Consider the following 26806-nt stretch of genomic DNA (forward strand, 5'->3'; position numbering starts at 1 on the left):
AGGATATCGTCTATGAATACAATCACAAACTTATCTAACATAGATCGGCATACCCGGTTCATAAGATCCATAAACGCTGCTGGAGCGTTTGTTAACCCAAAGGACATAACTAAGAACTCGTAATGCCCGTATCGTGTTCTAAACGTGGTCTTTGCAATATCTTCCCTTCGCACTCTGACTTGATGATACCCCGAACGTAGGTCAATCTTAGAGAACCTGTAACACCTCGAAATTTTGTGTCCAATAATGTGTTAACACGTGTCATGAGTTACACGTGGCATTAAATATTAAATAAGGGACTAAAGTTGACAAACCTTGAAAGTATGTAAATTCGAGGGTTATAAATGTCAACGAAGGGTAAATATACTGTATAGTAACCCTAAACGATGCTCGCACCTTCAAACGAATAAATCATGGATCGTACGGAGCGAAACGCGGGAGAAAGTGAGAGATTACAAGCTACAGGGGTTAATTGTGTCAACATGTTTAACTTATACCTCTGAGTGACCCTTTGACAAACCCGAGGCTTTGTAACAGTAAAATATGCTCACTAGAATATACTATATAAATTTCGCGAAGTTCCGTTGTAAAACGAGAAAGTTATGATCAAATTCGTATGAGAGGGGTTAAAAGCGTCAACGATAAAAGATAAGGCTTTTCAGATAGTAATTAAACTAACCGGGACTTAACAATGCGGGTAAAAGTCACGAGGCCTTCATTGTAAATAATCGAGGGCCAAATCGCAAAGTTACCCCTTCGAAACCGAAAGGTCAGGTTAATCATGACAAAAGATTTGAAAATCTTGTAATTCAGGCCTCAGGCAGCCCGCGTGGGTGAAACCAGCAAGTTAATGCGGGCCGCGAGCCACCTGTTGATTCGTTTACTGACATGAAGATTCAGGCGGCCCGCGTCCATGTTGCCTGAATCCTAATGCGGGCCGCGTAAGGACCCCAGATGCAGAAACTTTGGACAGACTTGCTGTTTGAACTTGTGAACGATCATTGAGGCAATTAATGAAGCATGGGCGCCCTCTACATGACCCCTAGCACCCAGGGCCACCTGCTGATCATCCATGATCCATTGTAGGGTGAGTTGTAATGATCATAAGCCCAATTTTTCACTATAAAAGGACATACATTGTGCACAAATGAAACACACCTCAAATCTGCATTCTAATTCACTTCTGGAGCTCCAAAGCACTCTTCTATCATCCTTAGTCGTGCACCAAGCTTCTGTAAGTGTGTCTACACTTTTGTGGCTTAGTTTATGCATAGTTTAGCTTAAAAGTCAATCCGTCGTAATTGACGATTGACTTTGCGATAAATCACAAATGGTCCAGTGGCTTGTTGAATCAAAGATAGTTATATGTTGGTAATCATGTGGGCTTTAAACCTCTAAAAGGGCACCCTCTGATTCCCACTCTAACTAGTCCAAATGTCGAGTCAAACGTGCTTAGAAAAAGTCAACAGAAATGCTATTTTGCGATTTCTTGCATAATCGGTAATATAGATGATGTGTAACCTGTTTAAACACTTATAAAACATGATAATAAGTATATTAACTAGTCTAAGCTTGTTTGATCCGACCATTTATTGTTTTGACCCGGTTCGGAACCGAAAGTCGCAAAAGCTTTGACTTTTGCTTTGACTTCAGTTCTGACCCGTTAAAGTATGATATAGATATGCCTTAGGACTCTCTTAGGACCAGGTTACATGATGGTATAACCCTCTGTGACCGGTTCGTTGTTTGTCCGAGTCTTTTACACATTTCCGTTAAATGCTTAAAAGTTGACCGTAACGCCCTTTTTGATTTAAAACGAGAATTTCGGACATGTGAAAGAATCATAACCTTAGTTACTGATTTCTAAGCATGTCCCTAAAATTTCACGTCAATCCGAGGTCCATAATAGGAGTTATGCTAAATAGCGCAAATTACGGAAACTTTAGTAAGTTAATAGCGCAATTAGCATAACGCCTATCTAAAACCGGATTTCGACACCAAACCTTTTACTCACTGATGTAAAATAATATTTTGGGATTTTTAAAGATTTTTAATTATTTTTAACCTGCTCATAACCTGCGGTTATGGCAACGGTTCGGTAAATACCGAATATACCCTTTTCGGCCATAACTTGAGTTCTACAAGGTCTTTTGACCCGATTCCAGTTGCTACTGATTTTAAATAATAAATAAAGTATTTTAGACTTTATAAACTGTTCGGGAAACTCGGATATCCTGTAGAACTCAGAAACCTCTTTTATAATCTTTAAAAAGACCGAAATACCCCTACGGGGCATAATATGAACTTAAACTCGTTACGGGCATTATGGAAGGTATCTTACTGATACCACAACCTCTTTAAAGCATATTGACTTAGGAAAACAGTGTAGGACTCTTACGGTTACCCGTTGCGTCTTTTGCGCGCACGGTTCGGCTTATGTAACTGGTTTACATAAATTAGCCGAAACGGGTCAAACCATATTGTTTTGACCCCAAAATCCAGAGTATGATTATTATACCCAAATAAAACAAGTCTTCAAACTTGTTGGGTCAAAATCGCATTCCATTCCTAGTTTTCGCCTTTCACGCGATTAAACCGTATCTATCCTTTGAAACTGACCGGTCTAAGCTACGGCTAGATTAAAGACCCGTTAGGATTCTAATAGGTTATTTTAAAACCTTCGTTCCAGAATAGGAGACCAGTAAAAGCTATCTACGATTTATTTCGATTAAGGATTTATACTTGCAAAGGTAAATACTTTTAACTTATTTTCCGTTATACGGGCTTGGGTTACGGTATTTAAAATACCACTTGGTCGGGCAATTGACCCCAACTCATTAGTAGTTGGGTATTATCAATGTGACCCGTTTAAAAACTTGTTTTGTTGGCTTTACGCCTTTAGGAGCTTAATGACCATGTCCCGGATATCCTTGGCATCATTTTACGGAATGGCCACTACCTCGACATCCGGGTGTAGGCGTACACCCGGCATTGTGTCTATATTGATTAGAGGTATAACCGTTGGTTTTCCCGCCACAGCTTTATGCTTTGTGGCGTGTCTATTAACCTTTAACCCGGCACGACCCGGGCGACCGAACGCATAGCAAACATGTAATTCTTTACAAGATTTAATTATAAATTATCCCAAGTTATAAAGAGTTTGTGCCTTGTGCATTTAAACCAATTTTACTAAACATTTTACAAAAGTGTCAGTTGAATGTATTTACCAGTGTAAACTGACGTATTTTCCCAAGAAGACTAAATGCAGGTACTATGCGTAATTGGCTGGGATTTCTCCTTAGCATCATTAGAAGTCTCGCAAGCTTAAGATGCCTGAAGTCTGTTGAACAATACTTTATTATTATTATTGATCCCCTGTGGATTATATTTCAACAATGGTGATACTTTGATATTACATTTAACGTTGAAATATATTTATTTTTATGCTTCTGCTGTGCATTCATATATTGTGTGGTTTGACTATATGGTTGCCAACTACGTCACGATAATCCCCCACCGGTGAGACACGTGGAAATCGGGGTGTGACAGAACCAACTCGCCCCTTGTAATTGATCGAAAAGATCATCAATTCTAGGTAAAGGGTAGCGGTTCTTCACGGTTAACTTATTTAATTCTCTATAATCGATGCACATGCGCATCGACCCATCTTTCGTCTTAACGAATAAAACAGGCGCTCCCCAAGGGGACACACTTGGGCGTATAAAGCCCTTATCTAGCAATTCTTGTAGTTGTGTCATCAACTCCCGGATCTCGGTGGGAGCCAGTCTATAGGGAGCCTTCGCAACCGGCTCCGCACCCGGATTCAAGTCAATGCGAAACTCTATTTCATGTTCGGTAGGGAGTCCCGGCAATTCCTCCGGAAATACATCCGGAAATTCATTCACGACCTCAACATCTTCAAGCTTCGGGAGGGTTTGTCGAGTGTCTACTACATAAGCTAGGTGTGCTTTACTCCCATTAAGCACATATTTAAAGGCTTGAACAAGGGTGCACAATTTGGTTTCCACGTTTCTCTCCCCTTGAATACTCAATTTCCTTCCACTTGGAGCTTGGACAAACATTATCTTATTTTCACAATTAATTTCTACACGGTGTCGTGCCAACCAATCCATTCCCACTATCATTTTAAATTCCCCCAAAACCATAGGTATGAGGTCAATATCGAATTCCTCATCTTCTATAGTGAATTTGCAATTTCTACAAATCTCGTGCAACATATAGATCTTACTATCGGCTATTTCTACTTCTAGAGGCATCGGCATTCGTTCAATCTTAAATGAAGGATGTTGTACGATTTCATTCGAAATAAACGACATAGTGGCTCCGGTATCAAACAAAACATAAACCGGTATGGAGTTTAATAGAAAAATACATGAAACCACATTCGGATGGGAATTGGCTTCTTCGGATGTGATTTGAAACATCCTCCCTTTAGCCTTAGAACCCTCTTGCTTCTTATCTTCCTTCTTCAACTCTTGCTGAAGTTTTGGGCATTCCTATTTGATGTGCCCCTTTTCAAAACAATTGAAGCAAGTCTTCGGATTATTTGGACATTGATAAGACGAATTTCCCTCCTTGCCACATTTGTAGCACCCCTTCTTTCCTAACAAACATTCTCCAGTATGAAGTTTCCACAGGTCTTGCAAGGCGTAATACCACCATTTGACTTATCTTTCCTTCCTTGCTCTTGATACTTCCCCCTTTTAGACGGACTCGAACTTGCACCTTTTTCGCTCGATCTCTTTTCACCCCGATCTTCTTGCCTCTTAATTTCAATTTCTCTATCCCGTGCCAGATTGATAAGCTCATCAAAGGTCTCACATTTCGAGGGAGTGATGAACTCCCTAAATTCCGCCTTTAATACCCTGTAAAAACGATTGATCTTCATTCTTTCAGTCTTCACAAAATCCCCACAGAACTTCATCTTATCCATGAAAGCATTTGATATTTCATTGATTGACTCGTTTTTCTGTCGGAGGCGCAAGAAATCCTCCTGAATCTTATCAATAGCCGACTATGGACAATGGTATCTCATAAAGGGTTCCTTAAATTCTTGCCAAGTCATCGTTTGGAGTCTATCCTCCCCTATTTCCTTGCTATGCGCATCCTACCAACCTTTCGCCTGGAGAGTGAGTTAACCAGTAGCAAACATTACCTGATCTTCCTTATCACACCGACTTCGTATAAATACCCCGCTTCTATGTTTGAAATCCATCTTTGACATGCGATCGGGTCAATTTTACCATCATACGTTGCGGGATTACATGCCATGAAGTCTTTATACGTGCACCGTCGTTCTTTGCTTTTACTTTTAGATCCCTCAATCAGTTCTTTCAACTCTTCAATTTTGCTAGTCATCATGGCATCCACGACTCCCAATGACTTTATACTTCTTGAGCTAATCGTGGAAGATTAGCTTGCATAACCCCTTCCGCCACCTCCGTGACCCTACTGTTAAAGGCTTCTTGACGAGTCGTGTCATCATCCTCATTAACGTTTCTTGCATCAGCCATCTACACAATGTCATGTTTCGTTTAATACAAATTATAAGCTTTCCGTATATCATAGTTCATTAGCCCGTATTTACTTCATTCATACTCTTACATTTTAATCTTTATCCACTTTTAAAATTTTCATCATTTGTTCACGTCACTCGACATATTACTTTCGGCTTTTATGATTTCATTCAATCGTAACCACTACCCGTGATTACGTCTACCTTATTAGGCCTTATATGGGCCTCATTCAATCATAAAATAGGCTTTCAAACAACTCGGGGACTCGAAATACGAAAAACGACATAAATTGAAAAATTCCGACGGACCGGACTTCCGCTAGCCGTCGGCGGCGGTCTAGCCTCCCGTCGGCGACGGGTTCAGGAATGTGGCGTCGGCCACTTTTACCCGTAGACAGGAAATCAAGGCGTCGGCAACATGGGGGGCGTCGGCGACGGCCTCTCCTCTGCTGAAACGGTGCTGAGCCTTATTTTGGCTGTTCCGACTATTCCCCGGGTCCATTTTCAGCTACACGGGTCCAGGGACTTCTCATTTTACCGCATTATCACTTTTTAGCATACTTAATCTTAAAACTTACACCGTAACATGCTATGCATACTCATATTGAACGAATATTTAGAATTTTACCTCATTGGCGATCTCGGAGCGAGCACACTTTTTCACGAGCCATCGGTTTGAGTTCAAGCACTATTACTCTTGCTCGAATCCCTCAAACCTAGGCTCTGGTACCAACTTGTAAGGACCGCTTTTTCGTCTTTATAAATTAACTTACAAGGGTAATTAAAAGACTTCAAAATAACAACATTAATACATACTTTTGACAAAAATTGGGCATGACCCGTCCGTAAATCGGATATACCCATGTTTTAAACATAAGTAAGACAAATAGCATTCTACAATTCGTTCGACAAGACACTACTAAAAACCTAGACATCAAGTGTTAAAATGTATATCTACTAACAAGTTGTACAAAAATAGAAATTTTGACCCAAAACATTAGTGCAACTAGCGGAAGCGCTTGGTATGACATATCATGAACATGTGCTCGCTCCAATTCTCCAAGTCGCCTAAATTGAGGATTTACCTACATTCAACAACAAAGCTTTAAAAAGTTAGTCATTATACTAGTTACGCTTACAATACCATCATTTTAGTTCCATTCGTTTATGTACTTTCATTCCTCTTACGCATTCGATTACCCAATTAAATGGGTATGGCATATACTCTCATAATGAGATTCAAGCATACACATATGACACGGTAACATCGGGTTAATTGCTTTCAACATAACTCTTCTTTCTATCCGTTTATCGGATTGAACCTCATACGTTTGTTTTGCATTCATGACCACATGTTCTAACGGATGGTACCTTATTCTTACTTGACTTGTTCAACTCGAACCGGTCGACTTGCATAGCTTATTATGATCTTCGTTAACATAACCAAATCCATAAGGGATTTGCTATTTACTTACTAATCGCCATAAACATTATAACAAGGGTTGTTTTTCATAATTATTAACAAAATTTAGTAAAGTTTTGTATGCAACGGATCATACCTCGATCTTGCGCGCCTTCCGTTTTCTTGGTGCTTGTACCTTCTTCCTTTACACCAACATTACAACATTCATTCATTCATTCATTTAGTCTATCAATTCACCTTTACTAGTAATTATCGATGTCGTAAGGTCGGTCAAAAATATAAGTGAAAATATCCTATTCACCTTTTACTAGTAAAGGGCAAGTAGGGTGTCGAATCCACGGGGAATCAGTGGAAAGTATGAAAGCTCGTTGTTTTTAATGATTATCTAATTCTAAACTAATTGCTTTTTGCTGATTAAGAGAGTTATTAGAAAAACAAATGTAATGAATGTGGTTGTAAACAATTATGAGAAAAATGACCAATCTCCGGGGTTTCAGGTTGTGTAGAAACACGGGTAACCTAATTACTACCAATTGGAAATCACATAGACATGATTTGCTAACTACTTGTTTTGATAAATAATTAACAGATAATATATTTGGTTGCAATTAGGGGTGAGCATACAACCGAATTAACCGAACCGTAACCGAAATAACCGAAATAACCGAACCAGATAACCGATAACCGAAATAACCGAAGGTTTGGTTATTTATATTTTTAATAACCGATTTTTGCGGTTCGGTTATGGTTATTCTTATTTTCATAAACGCAAATAACCGAACCGAACCGAATATTTTAAACATAGCCAAATCCGTAGCACTATAAGTCTTTAAGTTTGTATTTAAATGCTTAACATGGCCTAATATATATTTATCTTTGGTGAAGTATTTGAATTTTTTAACTTTTAACCATGACCCAACCTTATTGGCCCATTACATTTTACACTAACCATGACCCAACCTTATTGGCCCATCATAGTTTACACTAATAATAACCGACCTATAACCGAACCGAAACCGCATTAACCGCAATAACCGATTAATCGAAACCGCATTAACCGAAACCAAACGGTTATGATTTTTTGATAACCGCAGTGTGCGGTTATGGTTTCGGTTATAGGTAATAACCGAACCGAACCGCACCATGCTCACCCCTAGTTGCAATGATCCACGATCGAAACCGAAAGATTGATGCAACTGAATAGTAACCTAATTAATTACCAATCCTAGATTTCATAAACATAAACAAGTTCAATGGTTAAAGGTTGAAGAACAATGACAACTTAGAATTTAATCCCAATTGTTGATGACAAAACCAAATAACTGATGAACGAGTATGCAATGATAATCCAACAATGTTTAATCAAAAACAAATAAACAATAAAGATAAACTAACCGAATGATTAGTCAAATCTCAATCCAAAAGTTTGTAAAACTAGGCCAACCCAGTTCCTAACACAAACCCTAGTCCCGAAGATGATCACGGGTGGTTTAGCCGCTCATGCTCTTGATTTGATCTTCAATCTTGATGAGAAATTGCATGATTAATGATTAGAAGATGATTGGAAGGTGTGGAATTGTGGAAGAATGCCCAAAAATCCCCTAATGGTCTCCCCAAAATCGTCCCCCCTCCAATGGAATAAAAGATCCCCATAAAAACCTAATTTTCGCATATTAAACCTGATTTCCGTAACCCCTGAACCGTAGGCTACTGTCAGAACCGTAGGCTACTGTCGGCAGCTTATTCACAAAACTGTTTTCTTCATAACTTCTTCGTTTTAACTCCGTTTTCTTCCCCGTTTACGCCCACGTCTTTGTAATCCAATTCTCTATCATATCATGCTTTAATATATTTATTTACTCTCCATTTGCATTCTCCAAAACACCTCTAATCTTCATATTTAACCTGCAAAGCATCATTTTCTCATAGTTATCCAATTCCACACATATAAACACTCAAATATGTATAAGATTAGACATTAAACACATATAAATCACAATCCAAATACCATCCATCATCTACCATTTTCCCACGTTACATACACATTCATATTTTAGGCATTTCATCAAACACTTGGTGGGCATTGTATATACAAGCATAAGGTACAAGTATTCATAGCATGGATTCTACTTTGTTCAATTTCTAGTCTAACAAGAATCGATTACATTCATATCTTTCTTTCATCCTATGCTAACTTATCTAATTTCTCTATCACATACAAGATCATGCATCAATTCACAATTATAAGCATATTATAGAAATCATCATGTTCATCAAAGTCTTACAACAAGTGGGTATAAACCCTAACTCATTCAAATAATCTAACCAAACGAAATTCTCAACCTATTGTGAATTCCTAACTTACAATTGCACAAGATTTCCACCTAATTTCATGTTTGGGTTAAAACCCACTTTCCACCACTCACCAAATTAGGATTTTCGACTTAACTTCTGATGAACAAGCTTAGATGGTTGAAAATTCGAGTTCATGCATTGGTTTGGGCTCTTAATTTCTTGCTAATCTTGAGAATTTCTGTAAGTTAGGGTTTTCCCCTTGGTCCCTGCTTCTGGTCGAACTACAACACACACCGGTGTGTTTATTTTGTGACTTCTCTAGCTTAATAAAAACTTTTATCACATTTTACAAGTTCAGCCCCTATAGTTATAAGTGTTGATAATTATCACATTAACTTTCATTCTTGTTGAACTAATATCACATTCTCTTTAACTTGGTTAATTTTTTTACAATTTAGACACTTAAAGTAACATAAATAGATAGCGTATTTTGGGGTGTTACAACAAATGTTAGCTAAAAATAAAATAACTGCTGAAAGTTATCATCTGTTCTCATAACTTCTGTTTATCTAACGACTGTTTGACTCACACTGTTCCCAACGACCAACAGAGGTTTCCAAACAACTGTCATCGGTTGGCGCAAGATAGCTTCTCACGTGGACAGATCTTAGCCATCAAATATTTGTAATTACTGCCACGTCAGCATTCACTTCTTCTCTCTATATAAAAGCTGCTTCATCCCTAAATCGAGGTTCTACCACTGCAGTCTCGAATTCAAAATTCTCAAAAACAGTTTCCAACATATTAAAAACCCTCCAATTTAAATCCTGTTTCATCCCCAAATCACCTTCTTTTCCGATCATGTCTCTGAACATCAAAAACCCTCTCCCCATCTTCGAGAAAACTAGCAAAAATACCAGCTATCACTCAATAATTGATCTTTTAACGTCATCGAAATACAAATCAATTCTTACTGCTGATGCTCCGGTTCATAAAGAAACACTCCGACAATTTTGGTTTAATGCTGAAATAGAGGCTTGCGGGGGATGCCCGCCCGTAGGGCCCGGCCTGCTTCCCGCCCGAAAGAACCACTCACTAGCTAGCCGGACTAAGATAATAATCCAGTTGCCATCACATCTAAGGTCAGGGAAAGTGTGGTACGAATTTCTCCCTTTACAATTTCCACTACATTTGAATTGGACGACTTGGCAGGTAAGAACAAGTTTGAAAAATTTGAACTTTATACAGAGTTCATTGAAAGAGGGTATGATGCACAATTAAAGGAAGTTACTATCTACAAACGAAACTTCCCTCCGCCAATGAAATTTTTGTTTCATACTCTTTTAATTTGTCTCTCAGCCAAGACCACCGCATTTAATGAGATACCTTTGAACATTCAGTATTTGGGTTATGCTATTTTAACAAAATCTGATTACAATTTATCAAAAGCACTATTTTCTGATTTGAAGAATGTGAAAAAATTGAAAAAAGGTGTTCATAGTAATGCTTTTTTGTTGTATCCAAGACTTCTAAGCTTCTACCTACGAAAACAAGTGTCACAAACAGATTTTGAACAAGGTGTAGCTTTTCAAATAAATAGTCTTGCAAGTAAAACTTTTACTAAACTTATGGATAAAGAGTCAAAAGTTTCAACAACTGAAACAAAGGGAGATGAGCCTCTTTTAGATGCGTCTGCATTAGTTGCTCAAACTTCTGTTGTTGAGCGAACTGCTCATGCTGATCATGACACCACAACCGGTATTGTGAAACACACACCAGGAAAACGCAAAAAGAAAGCTGTCACATCCAAAAAGTCCATCAAAACTAAACAAAATAAAAAGGTTCCTCTGGAAGATGAGATCCCAAAGGTTAATGCAGTGACAACACAAATGTTACTTGAAACCACTGCTGCTACTTCTTCTCAGTTATTGGAAAGATCTCAACCCATCCAAACTCCTCATGTATCGTCACAAAAGGATCATGTTGTAAGTACAGGGACACCACAACATGAAGTAGAGCTTTCATATGAAAGTATGTTTAAAAGTCCCTCTCCCAGGGCAATCACTCTTTCTACACCACAACCCTCGGCTCAAGTTCCATTAACAATATTACCTCTGTTAGAAGCAATTGAATATCAAAAAGAAAACAGTTCCTCTAATGCACACATTACTGATAGAAGATCGTAACAAATGACTACGTCTGAACCAATTAAATCTTCTATTCTACAAATAGTTGAGGAGGTTATCTTCGTTGAGTATTACGAAACTCTTGGTGGTAGTTTAAGTGGAGCAGCGACTACAACTGTTGAACCTATTGGTGATCAGTTGGACAGTGGTTACATCATTAAGACACCTTTGAAGGCAACTACTGATGAGGTTACAACTGTAATCTCTGCTTCATTGGGAAGTCCCTAGAACGAAGAAAAAGGCGCATCTGTTTCTGATGATATGGAGACTTCTCCTATTATCAAAATGAAAACAATCACTACAGGTGGCAATTCAGATGATCCTATTAAAGTAGGTGATGAATTTACTTATAAGGATTTGACGGTTAGAGTGTCTAACATTGAAACAAATGTTGCTGAAATGAAAGAATTGATTAAGCAGATGATAGAGCTTTTTAAAAGTCAACCTAGCAGACAGGAAATTGCCAATGAGCTTTGGAATTCTATGCAACCCAACTTTCAAGTTCAGAGGAATTTGGCTGAAAGTAACCGCAATTTCAGTTTGGAATTTATCAGAAATTTGGTTGATGCTAGGTATAAAGACACACAAGTAGACATTATGAACATTAAGGAACATCTGTTGGAACTTACTAGTTCCACTTCTACATCAATCTTTGAGAAAGATGATGATGATAATGGTGCCAAAAAGGGCGAGAAAGATTCATTGAGAAAGTTGCCACCAGATTCAAAAGCTAATCCTACAGAAATTGTATTGCCTGCTCAACCTAAATCCCAACCTTCTCCCAAAAAACCACTACAAAAGAAGGTGAAAATACCTTCCACACCATCATCACCCATTTTGTCAATAGATGTTGGGAACTCAAAAGTATCAGCAGATGTTTACCAAACGGCTGCTGAGACACCAGTGTTTCAGCAGAAGTTTCTCAAACATCTGCCATGATCATTTTTACTACACCAACCACAATCCAAGCACCTCCAATGTCACAAAGATTTCCCATACATTCATCTTCACTACCAAAATATTCTCCTTCACCAGAAATCATCTCCACACGTAAGAGAAAAACTCATATCGATAGAATCACAAAAATGAACAATGATCCTCTAGTAAAGCCAACTCAATCTAATTGGAAGAAAGTCAAAACAGTGGATTCAAATGAGGTATTGAAGTTTAAAAGAATGAGAGCAGAGCTCGTGGCTGCTGATTATGGTCCAGTTAGATCCATTGCCAGATGGTCTTAACTGAAAATTGTTGAGATATACAAAAAGCTGGAAGAAGATAGAGCTGAACATTCAAATGTTCTTCAAAAGTCAGTCTATCCTACAACTGCTGCTCTGTCTCCAAAAATCGGTACTCCAAAAAACCTTCTCTCATCATCTGATTTGTCTGAATCAATTGTAAATTTAGTTAGCAGGCCACAATCACCAAACTCATCTTCAATAATTCTTTACCCAAGAAAACCAACTGATCAAAAAATATTAAAGTGGAAGTCATGTTCAAAAACCCAAGTATTGACTTTGATCAGATCAGATGGTAGTGTTGAAGAGATTAAAATGGATAGTGCATATAATCTGAATGCACACGATCTCCAAGATTTGTTGGACCTTCAACTTGAGAGGGATGATGAAGAAGATATGTTCTCCCTGGACTTTGAACTACAATTCAAAGGACAAATTAGGGAGATGTTGATGAGAAATAAAAATCAATAATAAAGAAGGGTTTTCATATCATCTGTTGTATAGGGAGATTGTTGAATCAACATCTGTTACATTGTTTGCAGTAGTATATTTAATCAGATCACAACATGTAGCGAAGGACATCTTGTTGCGTAACAAATTCTTGAATGAGGTTTGATGTGTGTTGTTAGGCAGGTGATCGTATGTTCTTAGTTAATGTTTGTTAAAGTTAAGTTGTATTTAAATTTTATTAAGTTTATTAGACATCTTTCATATGTACTCTCTTTTTTGAATAAGAGAATTGAAATAATCATATGTAACTGATGAATTTTATTAAGTTTGTTAGACATCCTTTAGACATCTTTTATTAAGTTTATTAAATATCTTTTATATTTACTTATAGTTGTCTTTTAGCTTTAATAGATAACACGTTTTGCTACAATATCTATACACATATCTATATGTTCTGTCAATATGTGTTATGCATGGTTTTCTAAGAAACGACCCGTGTTTGCACACGGGTCTTACCGCTAGTATATATAATTTATAAACTTCTTAGCTATAGTCATTTTTGTATTTTTGTGATTTTTTTTCTTCTTTCCTTTTTCTTTTCCATTTTTTGGTTTTTCTTTTTCTTTTTTTTAGTTTCAATCGAACATAGTGTGGTACATGTAACAAAATGAACGGTCTAATACTGACCAAACAACGCCAGTAAATTGATATTCGTTTTTATTGTTTCGATTGATTTAAACACATCTCGATATTTTTTTGGTCATATCATGACTTTTTCTGTTTCTCTTTCTGTAAGTATAGGTATCTTAATGAACCGAACCAATATCAAACGAATTCCTGCCATTAACATTAATTTTACTATACATCTACATTTCCATTAAAAATTAGGTCGCCCTGTCGCAAAGCACAGGTGTAACCCATTAGTTATATAAAATTATGATGAGATAACTGATTTGATATACCTACACATGAGAAAACTTTTTCCATTGAGAAAACTAAACAAACTTTATATTATATATGTACTTTATCATATATCGTATATGTGGAGGGTTCAAATGATAAGAAAAAATTTGTAAGAATAAAAAGAATAAGTTTTAAACCAATAGAAATGCTCCATTTTACTTTATTTAATATGTGTATTTAATATTATCAATAAGGGAATATATGTAAATTTCTAATTGTAATTAATTAGCTAACTAATTAAATTTGTAACTCACTTTTAAATATTACTCTTTCAAGATAAAATAATTTAGGGTGAAGGACTCGACATAGGATAAATTTTAGTATGTGTAGGATAAATTTAGATATGCGTAGGGTAAATTTCTTTAAGTGTAAGATATATGTAGGATAAATTTTGAAATGTGTAGGATAAAATGTTTTTTGCATTATTAATGAAAGATAACATAATTAATGGGAGGAGTTACAAACTATTTAATGTTTTACCATTATACCCTTTCTTCTTTTTCTTCTCACATAAAATTTTTTCTCAAATGAACCTTCCCCTATCGTATATATGTACTATGTATTACACATATACAATATAACAATATATGAGGGAAGGTTCTATGCAGAACACGAAACATTGCGAGAACACGTAGAACAAAATGAATCACTCAATTTTTCAATCATAAAACCTAAAAAGTAAATGAAAATGTTATAAATGTAAGATTTATTATTTCTCACGCTAGAATTTAAAACAAAATATGAAAAATCTTCAGTTTTTAAATAACCTACACAAATGTAGGTTATGTGTAGACTAAATTACCTACATTTATGTAGACTATGTGTATGAAAAATATATGATTTTTATGTATATATAATACACATATGAATGTAAGAAATATAAAATTTAAGAAATATGAACCTTAAAATCTAAGAATTTAGGGATTTAGAGTTGTTCTTTTTGTTCTCGCAATAATTAGTGTTCTGTAATGATCGTTCTCCTATGATATATATTATCTATATGCAATAATCATATATTATATATAATATGTAATATTAAAACACTGTATATATACAATATATACTCTATATGATATAGGGGAATGATCCACTAAAAAGTAGATTTTGCCTAAGTAGACTAAGAAGGATTGTGATAATGACATGTGACACTCCTAGTAAGTAGGAATGAAGGACATTTTGGTCCTTATAAATAGGAGTGAAAATGACATGTGGCATTCCTTTGGTTTTTTAAAAATACAACAAAAAAATGTAGTACAAAAAAATCTAACACAAAAAATGTAGTACAAAAAAATATAGCACAAAAAATGTAGTACAAAAAAATATAGCACAAAAAAATCTAGTACAAAAAAAGATAGCACGAAAAAATTCAGCAAAAAAATGTAGTATAAAAAAATCCAGCATAAAAAACTGAGAAAAAAATTAAGACAAAAAATTCAGCACAAAAAATTTAGCATAAAAATTCAGCACAAAAAAATGTTATACAATATAGAAATAGAACACATTTTAGTGGGTTTTTTTAGTTTTCATATTTATATAGCAATATGGTACTCAAATTAAAGATAAAAAGACGCTCGCTTTTACGGTGAAATTTTTGTGAAAAATAATGTCGTATAAAAAAGTTATGAACGTTTAAAAAATGGGGGTAGAATATGCATGTGCCTTGCATGTGGAGAGAGAAAATCTATAAATAAAATTTTTACAAGATACCCTTGCACTCCTCCTTTCTCCCTCACTTTCATCCTAACCATTTATTAAAAAATAAATGGTTAAGATTCTTTCTTATCGGCAAAATAAACTTTTTATTTGATCTTACCACATATGATATATTACGTATATGCAATAACCATGCTTTGAGCTGCTAGAAGCATCCACCATTCCCCGCTCCCCCATAACGACAAGTTATTCTCGTCAAATGAAATAGCAGGCAGCTGTAACAACAACCAATTCATCACATAAAAATAAGGACGTTACAACTATCTCCTCCTTTAATAGGATTTTGTCCCCAAAATGCAGTTGATTTACAAAAAGCATCTAATATTTAGTCTAAAATAAAAAGCCCACCTCATCTTAGTCATACATGTACTCATCTTTCATATTCAGTTAACTAACAACAATACGAACAAGAAAATCAAATAATCATTCTATAGTATCCACACTCTCAACCCAAACAAAGCCATCTAAAGTTCTTTGCTAGTTTCTAAGATTTTCTTAGTCTTTTTCTAAGATTCCTTCCTCGATCCAAGCCTTGCACTTTAAGTCTAGTAGAGCACCTATTCATAAAACGAAATCCTAACTCATCGTCTACGATTACCTCACAGGTCTAAGTTCTAAAAGTTCTATAGGAAATAGTCTGAGCTTTGATACCAATTATAACACCACACATTTTTTTAACAAATATATTAAATTCTAAAAATTTTCTTTCGCAGTGGAAACTTCCAGTCGTATATTTAAATCATAAAACCATAAAAAATGATTTAATTATTACACAATTTGGGTGTTACTCGTCGTTCATAGCTACAAAATTATAAACGAACCTTTATATATAAATTATAAAATAAACGAATCATCTAAATTAATCACTTCTTGTCAAAGTTTCTCTACCCGTTCCTCACCAGTTTCATGTCTAACAATCTTAACTAACCTGAAAATGATACACATCGATTTTCGAAAACAACTGTCAGCTCTTTAAAGCTGAGTAAGATAAAGGGTAAATCATAAAACAAGTAAAATATCGTTAATTCATCAAATCATTTGTTTCATGTGATTGCAAGTTATGATCCAAACACCACAACATGATCAAGTAAACAATCCTAAAAGCGTGCCTATCGTCTTAAGCAATCTTATCTAATCTTTATCTTTTCACGTCTTAAATCATTATATTTATCGTATCATTATTATCACGTTGTTTTATTCATAATCTTTCATCTCTATCATCTCATCATCGTAAAAACCACGTGGGGGGGGGGGGGTAATCCTTGGGTCATCCGATCTTTCATGATAAATCCAGGTACATGGGTAGACCGTGCGGGGGAAAGCCCACTACACCCGACTAAGTGAAGGAGCACAAAAGTAGTTCACCGCCGTCGTTAGCCATCGTCCGTAAACAATAGTGAGCAAGTACTTCACGCGTGTGGCTCTTGGGTGTCTTTAAATCTTAGTTGCCACGGTACCGCTCCTGGTATGTGCATGAAACACACCTATACCAAATCTTGGGATGGATCCATCGGAGAGTATTACCTCTCAATCATGTTCGTTTTTCTTAATTCTTTATTTTCTTTTCTAAGTCTATCTTTAATCTTTCTTCTCTTAAGGCCTTTAACGTGCACTTGTCTTAAAGATTCCAAGTCTAGTGTTGTCTACATAGTTTTGTGTCATGCAAGGGCTATTCTCATCATAGGCAAAGAATAAAATCATCAGAGCAACTAACCAAAGTCATCGTACAAACAATAGCATAAATAAATACCATACCCGTAACCCGATCCATCATATAAACATACGCATAAAATACCCACATGAATCAAAATTAACTTGCAATAATAATAAAAATAGATTTGATGTGTACCCGTGATTTTTAGAAAACAATATCTTACGTTGAAATCCTTAGGTAAATCCTGAGTAGAACCGTTTGCTCAAATTCTTGATCATCTAAACATTATTTGATATGATGTCGTTCAGGGGCGAAGCGACCCCCCCCCCCGGTTTTATAAAATAAAAAAATTAGGTATAAACTTTTAGGTCCGATGACTTCCGACCCCCTGGTGGAAATTTTCAATTAATGTGGTTGATACAACCCGAAATTCCACTCTATGGTATATTCTGATATGGATTTATACCCTTAAAAGCCCCAATTAATGTCTTATGACCTTCTCGTGAACAAGAAATCACTAAATTCACACATCGTATTTTTAGTTCTCAAAAACCTTCATTTGATCAAATGGTCAAATTATAGATTCATTAATCTTGTCAATACAAGTAGCAGTATCTAGTTAAACAAATACCCAAGTATAATTAATAATACTTTAATACCTCCAATCACAGACAGATCACTAGAGTATCGGAAGTCCCATCCACTTACACGTTATCTTGGATAGTAAAGTTTCAATAGTTATAGAGTTATAGCAAGTTTCAGACTTTTTGTTCAAAACTAGCATTGTTCTTTATAAAGGACTCAACGTATACCTACAAGATTTATAAAAAAAAAATTCACAATCAAGACATTACTTTTTTATCATCTACCATGTAGCGTTTCTCCGTCCTACATCAATGCGGCAGTATAAACTCTAACATGGAGCAATCTTTGTTGTTCACCTGTTTGGCTCAAAAGAAAGCATATACTTTGTAAAGTAAAGGATGATCCCTGACATTTTTAAAGGTAAAGGACATCCACTGAAAATTGGTATAAACTTAAAAGGTCGCAAAAATGTAATTTACCCTAAAACTAATCAGAGCAACCAGAGCAACCGTTAAGAGAATACCAACCTACTACACTAAACTTGATTTAGATTTACCCTTTAGTTGTTTAGGAATTAATAGTTAATTCTTTATTAATTAGACAATAAGTGATGGTAGACAAACCAAACCCCACATGAAAATCTGAAACCCAAAATTGGTTTGAGACTGAGTTTTCAGTGATGTGAATCAAATTCTGTAATTATAACCAACAAAGATCGTATGCATAGGGATTTTAGACGAATATGAGATACAATTTTACAATCGGATACACTCGAAACTTATGTCAAACCCGACCCATTGTATTCCCGCCCCGAAAAATGACAAACTACAAGTATTGAAATTTAGGAACGACTGTTGTAGGATACTTTTAATATTATTGCTTTCAAGTTATAATCTTTTAACTACACTTCTAATGAGCGAGCATTGTAAACTAACAATAATTTACGAACCTAAGAAGGCATCAACTTTGACATTAGTTGACCTTGACAGAAACTTCATACAAATTGGAGGATTAACACCAGCCAAAGCCAGGATCGCACTCGGTAATGTCCAGATTCCGTCACCGCAAATCAAACCCGAAGCAACCGCAGGCCCGAATGCAGCAGCCTTTGCCTTGTTCACCTTGGACCAAATGAACAATATCAAACTTCCAACACACATGTCAATGGCAAAGTAACCTCCTAAGTAAAACGGAATCGCCATCGCCATTGGAATTGGAATGAACCGAGCTCGGTTTTTCCCCACCATGTCTCTAATCCCATTCACAAAGATCGCGAACCCGAAGAATATATAGCAAAGCAAGAGACATTTTTCGGGTAATGTAGAGAATCCTTCAACTCCCAAGATTGCCATGTTTCGGAAAATGAGAGCGTTGGGTGCAGGGTATTCCGAACCCGGGACTCCAAGATTGTCAAACGCTTTGTAAAACAGCCAGAAGACGCAAGGGGAGATGATACAACCCATTGCGGTCCCGACCACTTGGCTGACAAACATAGACCGGGGTGAAGCCAAGGTCATGTAACCGGTCTTGAAGTCCTGTGTTAAGTCAGAAGCGGTTGAGACGATGTTCATCATGACCCCACATGCTGCTAAGCCCGCCAGTACACCACCACCACCGTTTGACCCACCGGCCCACGCTCCGATTACAAATATCGCAAGCTTGCCGTAGGTTGATGCTAAGGACCAGTCCGTGAGTCCGCATCCATAAGCATTACAAAACCCCAAAATCGGGGCAAATACGTAAATAGCAGCAATGTAGTACCACTTAAGCTGGTGGAAGATGTGTGGAAGAGTAATCACGGAGACGATAGCAATGGTTAGATACCCGACTATCGCGATCCACATAGGAATCTGATCCTTGAGAAATAGTCGGGTGCGTCTTTCGTCATCATAAGACAGGGAAGGAAGATCAGGGGATGAATTACCGGTAATGGGATGATCCCCTTTGGTTTTACCTTCATTGTACTGGCGATATAAGCCGGATGCAGTGTAACATAGGACCTTTATAAAGTTGTACAGCCCGTCACCGAGGATCATAGCTATGGCGATGAACACCTGCAGTTACATACATAATGTTAAACTGTAATGCAGAACCGAAAACTAGAAACATGAACGAGTTTTACTTACCCTGTAACCTTGCAGGCCATGGAGACTAGTTGATTTAAGATCTGCAGAATACCAATCGCCTTTCTTTTCGTTTATGAGAGGCCACATTATGCCCCATGAAAGGATGGTTCCGACTAGTAACGATACATTGACAAGATGCGGGCAGATCATTCCCACACCAACATAAGTTGCTGAAAAGTCGAAATAAAACCTGAATTTCGCACAAAATTATTGAGTTCATCAATCATTTGATAAAACATATCCATGCATACGAAGAAAGAAACGTTGAGCATACTTGTTTTCATAGGCCTTAAGACCGAGTGTGGGGAAGTTTATGAATCCACAGTCGTCTCCGCCGGTGAAGAACCACTGAAAGAAGCCCCATAGGAAACTCATGGAGAAAAACTTTCCTAAAGTTCTCACTTGTTTCCTATAGCGAAAAATAAGCAATGAAGTGAATTGAAGACGAGGAAGACGATGGTTGTCGTGTGTATGAATGTATGATACCTGGCTAGCTTAGCACCCTGGGGAGTGTGGAAACTATTGATAAGGTGAGCAGTTGCTGTGCCGCTTGGATAACTGAGTTTGAAGTCGATAATCATGATCTGCAGAAAGTACAAACTGGTTAAACACGAGAAAAAACAAATCTAGAAGTCATTTGCCAAAATGTTTTGTGATGTTGAGTTATAATTTATACATCAAACATGTGAATACTGTATTTAAATGCTTACGATCTCCTAACGGATTAGATTGTTAGTGTTAAGTGTTAGAAATAAAAAGATATATATATGCAGACCTTGCGAAGAGGGACGACAGAAAAGAGTCCAAGGAAGCTGACTACAGAAAGAAATGCAATCATCCATCCAAGAGAAGGGTTCTTGGTGTTCTGTGCTGCATTTGCTTCATTTGATTGTTTAGCAATAGCTTCACTCATCCCAAACAAGTAACTACCAAACCCTCCTGCCAAATTCAATCATGGATATTCTACATCACTCACATTATAATCCACAACAAACAAGCATTCCGAGGTCACCCATCTTAATACTACTCTAGTTTGAGCATTTTTAACTTCGCGATGACCCGAAACCGGAAGATTTTGGGACAAGTGTATGGTGGTCACAGGCATGGTATGAGATTAATTATAGAGTAAACTTCCGTTTTGCTCCCTGTGGTTTGGTCACTTTAACGGTTTTGCTCCAAACCTTTAAAAATAGCCATTTTACTCCCTGATGTTTCGGTTTTTTTGCCAGTTTGCTCCCCGCCTCTAACTCCATCCAAATTGTTTGTTTTTCCATTTTGCTCCCCGTAGGGAGCAAACTGGCAACAAAACCAAAACATCAGGGAGTAAAATGGCTATTTTTAAAGGTTTGGGGTAAAAGCGTTAAAGTGACCAAACCACAGGGAGCAAAATGGAAGTTTACTCTTAATTATAATTCTTTTACAGGAATGGTATTAGGTGATACAAGTTTGATCACCAAAAACTGATCCTATATTCGTTCACCTGTCTAAACTGAATATATAAATATATTATTTGATCTTATAAAAATATATTAAATAACATTTTGAACTTGTTAAAAGCTTAAAATCATCAAAAACATGAATTTGTTAGAATTTTACTTAATTTGTTGATATTTCAAGTTGGTTTTAGGTGAGCTTAAGATCGTGTTCTGGGAAATTAAAATCCTATCGGATATCTTTAACCACATAAGATTGTATCTGGAAATCCGTGAACCTGCCGGATGGTAAGTAATCGGGTACCAAACGAGATGGGACCAGTATCAGATACAACTTTACAATCAGGTATGAGATTTGGATTACCAAAACTCGTCTCAAACCAGGTTGCTGTAACACATGCTTTTCAGGTTGTATATGTATGTAATTTCTGTATTAAATATAAAGTTTACTTGTCTTTAGATATTGGGTAAACGAAGCTAGAAACCGATAGAAAATGTAACAAAAAATATGGATTATTTGCGCCTCGGGCCTGGACGAGCTGGGGACGACCCCCGTACCGTCTAGCCTAATAATAATAGTAGAGCGTAATCATCAAGTGGACTTTAGAAATCGGAAGATTAAAAGTCACAATTTGTTCTGGGAATCGACTAATTTGGTGGGACATCAACCATCACCAATTCATAGCATTTACATTATATTTGATAAGTGTGAGATGAGGTGGATGATGATTTGGAAGAAAAAGATGAGAGAGAAAGCAAAATGTTTGTGGCTAAGTGCTAGCACTTAAGGCTATGGCGTGTGAAGGAGTTTGGATTGGGGGCATTGCTCGACACGTGGCGAGAGTGGGATCTACAAGCTAATACTCAAAAACTAGGGGTGTGGTGGGGTGTTGCTTAGCTGACCGTGACCAGCCATGTGGAAATTTAAAAAAAAAAACTACAAAGAAAATTAAAAAAACCTACATTGAACCAGCCAACCACAGCCCGCCATGTCACCCACTCCCCCCTCCCCATGTTAGGCAGAATCTCCACGTCAAGCGGGCAACGCTGACCAAAACGCCAACCCGGGGTGGAGCACCCGACGTTAAAGGCCCAAAACGCCCAAAACCCACGTCCACACCCACCAGTCTAAGTAGAGAGAAAGAAATTGTGAGTGAGTAGTAATTAATGAAGAAAGAGAGAGAAATTAAAATCTATTATATGGTGACATGGCACAAATTTTTCTAAGACCACATGTAGTGGTGATGGGAGATGGCATGGAGGGCAAAATAACGCCCAAACATACCCCACACACCGCCCCAAGGACGATTTTTTCAAAAAAAAAAAAAAAATTTGTTGGGCGTGTTAAATAAAACAACGGAACATTTCAAAAAAAATTTGTTGAACCACTACATCCTTTTTAAATGAAAAATGCATTTGATGACGTGGCGTCTACATGACAGAAAACGCCCTTAAGGAGCTTGAACCACTACACATGGTCTAAGAATTTGTATATAACATTGGGTTTAGTCTAATAAGAGTGTGGTCTCATAAGTGTTTTAACTTTGTAATGAAATATTAAAGAATGCTTAATGTCACCATGAAACAAATTCATCGAAAATCAAGTATGTAACTGGTTTTTATTGTAACATTTATGTCTAAAAAGTTGTCACCATAAAACAAATTCATCGAAAATCAAGTATGTAACGGGTATTTATTGCAACATTTATGTCTAAAAAGTAAAACATATGAGATGACAAGAGTATTCTAATATTTTAAGGGTAGGCTAAATGTACCCCTCTCTTATTACTTTTTATACTCTATTTCATAAAATTACATTAAAACTTGTAATATTTACCCCCCCTATACAAATTATCATTTTAAAAAATATTCTCTTTGTTACAAAACAAATTCCAATGTGTAAAAAAAGATTACTGATGTTTTTTTAATTTTTATTTAAAAAACATATTTTTTAAAAGTTCTCGGATATTGTTTTTAAAGACACTTTCTCAAATCGTATTTTGATTATGCTTTTTTATTGAACATCTTTATAAATAAATACTAACATTTTTTTACAAAAACAATAAAAAAAGTTTTGAACTCTCTTTTTTTTAAAAAACAAGTCTATATTATATTTTTCCCTCGTCTAGTTTATATTTTAAAGATCTTACTTTTATAATTTTTAATATTTTAAATGTGTTTATAAAAAAATTAATAATTTTTATTTATTAAAAAGTAATAAAGTTTTTTTCTTTTAAAATAGTGTTTATAGAGCCCTAGCACATATTAATCATTCAAAGCATCTATGTAAGTGAACAAATAAACAATAGGTACTAAAATAATTTTATCAAACTATAAATTAACAATCTATATAAGTTCAAATTTAATTAGTGTAAGGAGTATGTTATAAGAAAGTTAAAACCAGTTTAGGACTTTCGATCGAAGTGAACACTTTAAAAAATATGTTTTTAAATTAATATAAAAAACAAACAAAAATTTTGAAAAAAAAAAAAACGTCTACAATAGTTTTTTACACCTTTAAATTTGTTTTGTAACAAAAAGAATACTTTTAAAAAAATATGACATGTGTAGGGGGTCAATATGATAAGTTTAGATATGATTTTATGAAAAGGGGGTATGAAAAGTAACAAGAGGGGATACATTTAGTAGCCCCCTATTTTAACGAGGCAAATACGTTTCTAAAATTGGTGTTCTATTTATAAATTAGTGCTAACCCATACGTCTCTTACAAAAAATAATAATAATAATAAATACTTTGGCACTTATTAATTTCAAACTCTTCTTTTACTAGCAATTAAGTGTTCGAAACTTTGAACAAACTCTTCTTTTACTAGCAATTAAGTGTTTGAAACTTTGAAAAAAACAAATCCAAAATAGTATTCAAACAAATCAACCAAACAAAAACATGTAAATTGTCATCAATTTCACACTCCAATATTAAATGTGGTTATTTTTTTAACAGTGAATGAATCCTTCAAATGGGTTACTAGCAAAATTTACCTAATAAGGATAGACTTGCCTCCGAACCGGGGAAAGCCATCACCTAGGCCGAAGCCTGTGAACACTTGTCCGAAGGCACAACAATGCGGTAAGGTAAAAACCGCTCAGTTCAATGATCGAACTAGCGATCTCCGCCTACTTGCCTAGTCTTCCATCATCACCAGGTGCCGCAGAAAATAATGGGGAAAGCATGAATTAAACTTGGTTCCTGTAGAACACCAAGTCTTTCCCATACCACTCCACCACCACCTCATGGGCTATTAAATGTGGTTATTAATCAAACAAATCAACCAAACAAAAACATGTAAATTGTCATCAATTTCACACTCCAATATTAAATGTGGTGATTAATAATTCAAATAGGTTTAGAAAAGGCGGGCTACTAAAGATCGGTTTGAAAAATGCTCGAAACGAGCCGAGCTTGTACAAGCACAAACCCAAACCCAAGCCTAAAAGTAAGTTTGTTTAGTAAACAAGCACGACCTTTACTTATCAAGCTCAACCCGGCTCGCAAGCCTGTAATGTACATGATTTTTATTTAATATTAAATCTATATATATAATAATAATAATAATAATAATAATAATTAAAATTAAAATTATAATAAGATAACTAATTTTATATACATACACATGAGAAAACTTTTTCCATTGAGAAAACTAAAAAAAACTTTATATTATATATCTACTTTATCATATATTGTAAAAGTATAGTATGTATTACACATATACAATATACAATATAACAATATATGATATATACCACATATTACGTATATGCAATAATCATATATATTACATAATACATATATAAGATGTAATATTATACACTGTATATACAATATATTACGTTACGTGTGTATATACAATATATATTACGTATATACAATAATCATATATTACATTATATTATATGTAATATTATACAATGTATATATACGATGTATGATATATTACGTATATGCAATAATCAATTCAACTGTGTGAGAAAGAAACTGATCGGAGCATACCTGAGAAGGCGATACCGGAAGAAGCAACAATACACGTCTGAATAACCGTATTCTCCTGCCTCGTGAACGGCTGCTTCAACAAACCAGATTTATCGAGAAACTTCGTCCACGTTTTCACGAAGAAAAACCCTAGCAGTCCAGCAGACACGTTCAATGACGGGATAATTCCGATAGTTAGGTTAAGCTTCATGACAATAAACGTGAACAGAATCCCCAAAATAAAGCTGACGACGAATGCACGAAGCGTCAACTGGTTCTGCCATGGCGGAACCTTCTTGCTCTCGAATATTTTCTCGATCGAGTCAGAGTTCATATCGGTGTTGCTATGCATTCTGTTTTCGTTGCGCAGATCATGTTGTTGTGGTTCTTGTGCAGTGGTTGACATTGAGAATTGATGATACTAGATGTGAATTTGAAGTTTTGAAGTCGAATTGGATACTTATTGGCGGCGAGCGAGATCGGTGGGAGATTGTGAGTATGTTGTTGATGTGCGGCACTGCAAGTAGACGTTGATTTAAGGGTTTGAAATTGGAATCTGTGTGATGAGTCAATGACAGCAGGATGTATGAAATCGTTGAATTGAATTTATAGTGGCGATTGTGTTTGGATGACTGTCTCTTATATTTTGGGAAATTCACCCCTCCCCTCTATCCAGTGACGGATCTTGCTCGTTGAACGTGTCAGGGCCGAAAGACACGGGCACTAAAAAAATCCCGGGCAAGTCCGGGCCAAACATAGTATATATAAAAAATTTCGATCGAAATGCGGAAAATTAGCACTACGGCCGAAAAACTTGCCCGGGCCGTGGCCGTGGCCCTACCACAACCCTTCTAAGAACCGCCCCTGCCTCTATCTCCTTATACATACATCTATACATATAGAGAAACTAGGTTATACCCCGTGGTACCCACGGGTCGCTCTATTTTAAGAAATATTAATATTTTATTAATATGGTGTTTTTATAAAATTTGTGAGGATATATATTTAATAATTCAATGTTAATCCTATATACTCACAACTGTATAATTAAAATAAACTTAAATAACGTGACGTATTAGATAAGTTAATACCAAAGTGCATACTTTGTTTTCGAATATTCTAGAAGCATAGAAGTGTCTCAGACTCGTGCCGTGATAATTAAAAACACATGATACTTGCCCCGAATTTACTTAAGGATGCATATTGCCTGTTCAATGAC

At 36.0% G+C, this 26806-nt stretch overlaps 1 protein-coding gene across 1 annotated transcript; it reads right to left on the reverse strand.

The window, feature by feature from the left end:
* Positions 1–18894: 18894 nt before the first annotated feature.
* Positions 18895–26194, reverse strand: LOC110912187 (probable metal-nicotianamine transporter YSL7). The gene is made up of 6 exons (XM_022156859.2): positions 25609–26194; positions 20942–21105; positions 20653–20750; positions 20441–20575; positions 20167–20356; positions 18895–20094 (listed from the first exon to the last, which is right to left on the reverse strand). The coding sequence occupies exons 1-6, from the start codon at positions 25991–25993 to the stop codon at positions 18982–18984; spliced, it is 2085 nt and encodes a 694-aa protein (XP_022012551.1). The 5' UTR covers positions 25994–26194; the 3' UTR covers positions 18895–18981.
* Between the last annotated feature and the right edge of the window lie 612 nt (positions 26195–26806).

Source organism: Helianthus annuus, chromosome 15 (assembly GCF_002127325.2).
Source record: "Helianthus annuus cultivar XRQ/B chromosome 15, HanXRQr2.0-SUNRISE, whole genome shotgun sequence".
Classification (NCBI taxonomy): domain Eukaryota; kingdom Viridiplantae; phylum Streptophyta; class Magnoliopsida; order Asterales; family Asteraceae; genus Helianthus; species Helianthus annuus.

Coding starts and splice junctions, on each gene's coding strand:
- LOC110912187 (XM_022156859.2), bottom strand. CDS start 25,993: ATGTCAACCACTGCACAAGAACCACAACAACATGATCTGCGCAACGAA. Junction 20,576..20,652: donor CAGGGTGCTAAGCTAGCCAG/GTATCATACATT, acceptor TTTTCGCTATAG/GAAACAAGTGAGAACTTTAG. Junction 20,095..20,166: donor ATGGCCTGCAAGGTTACAGG/GTAAGTAAAACT, acceptor ATGTAACTGCAG/GTGTTCATCGCCATAGCTAT.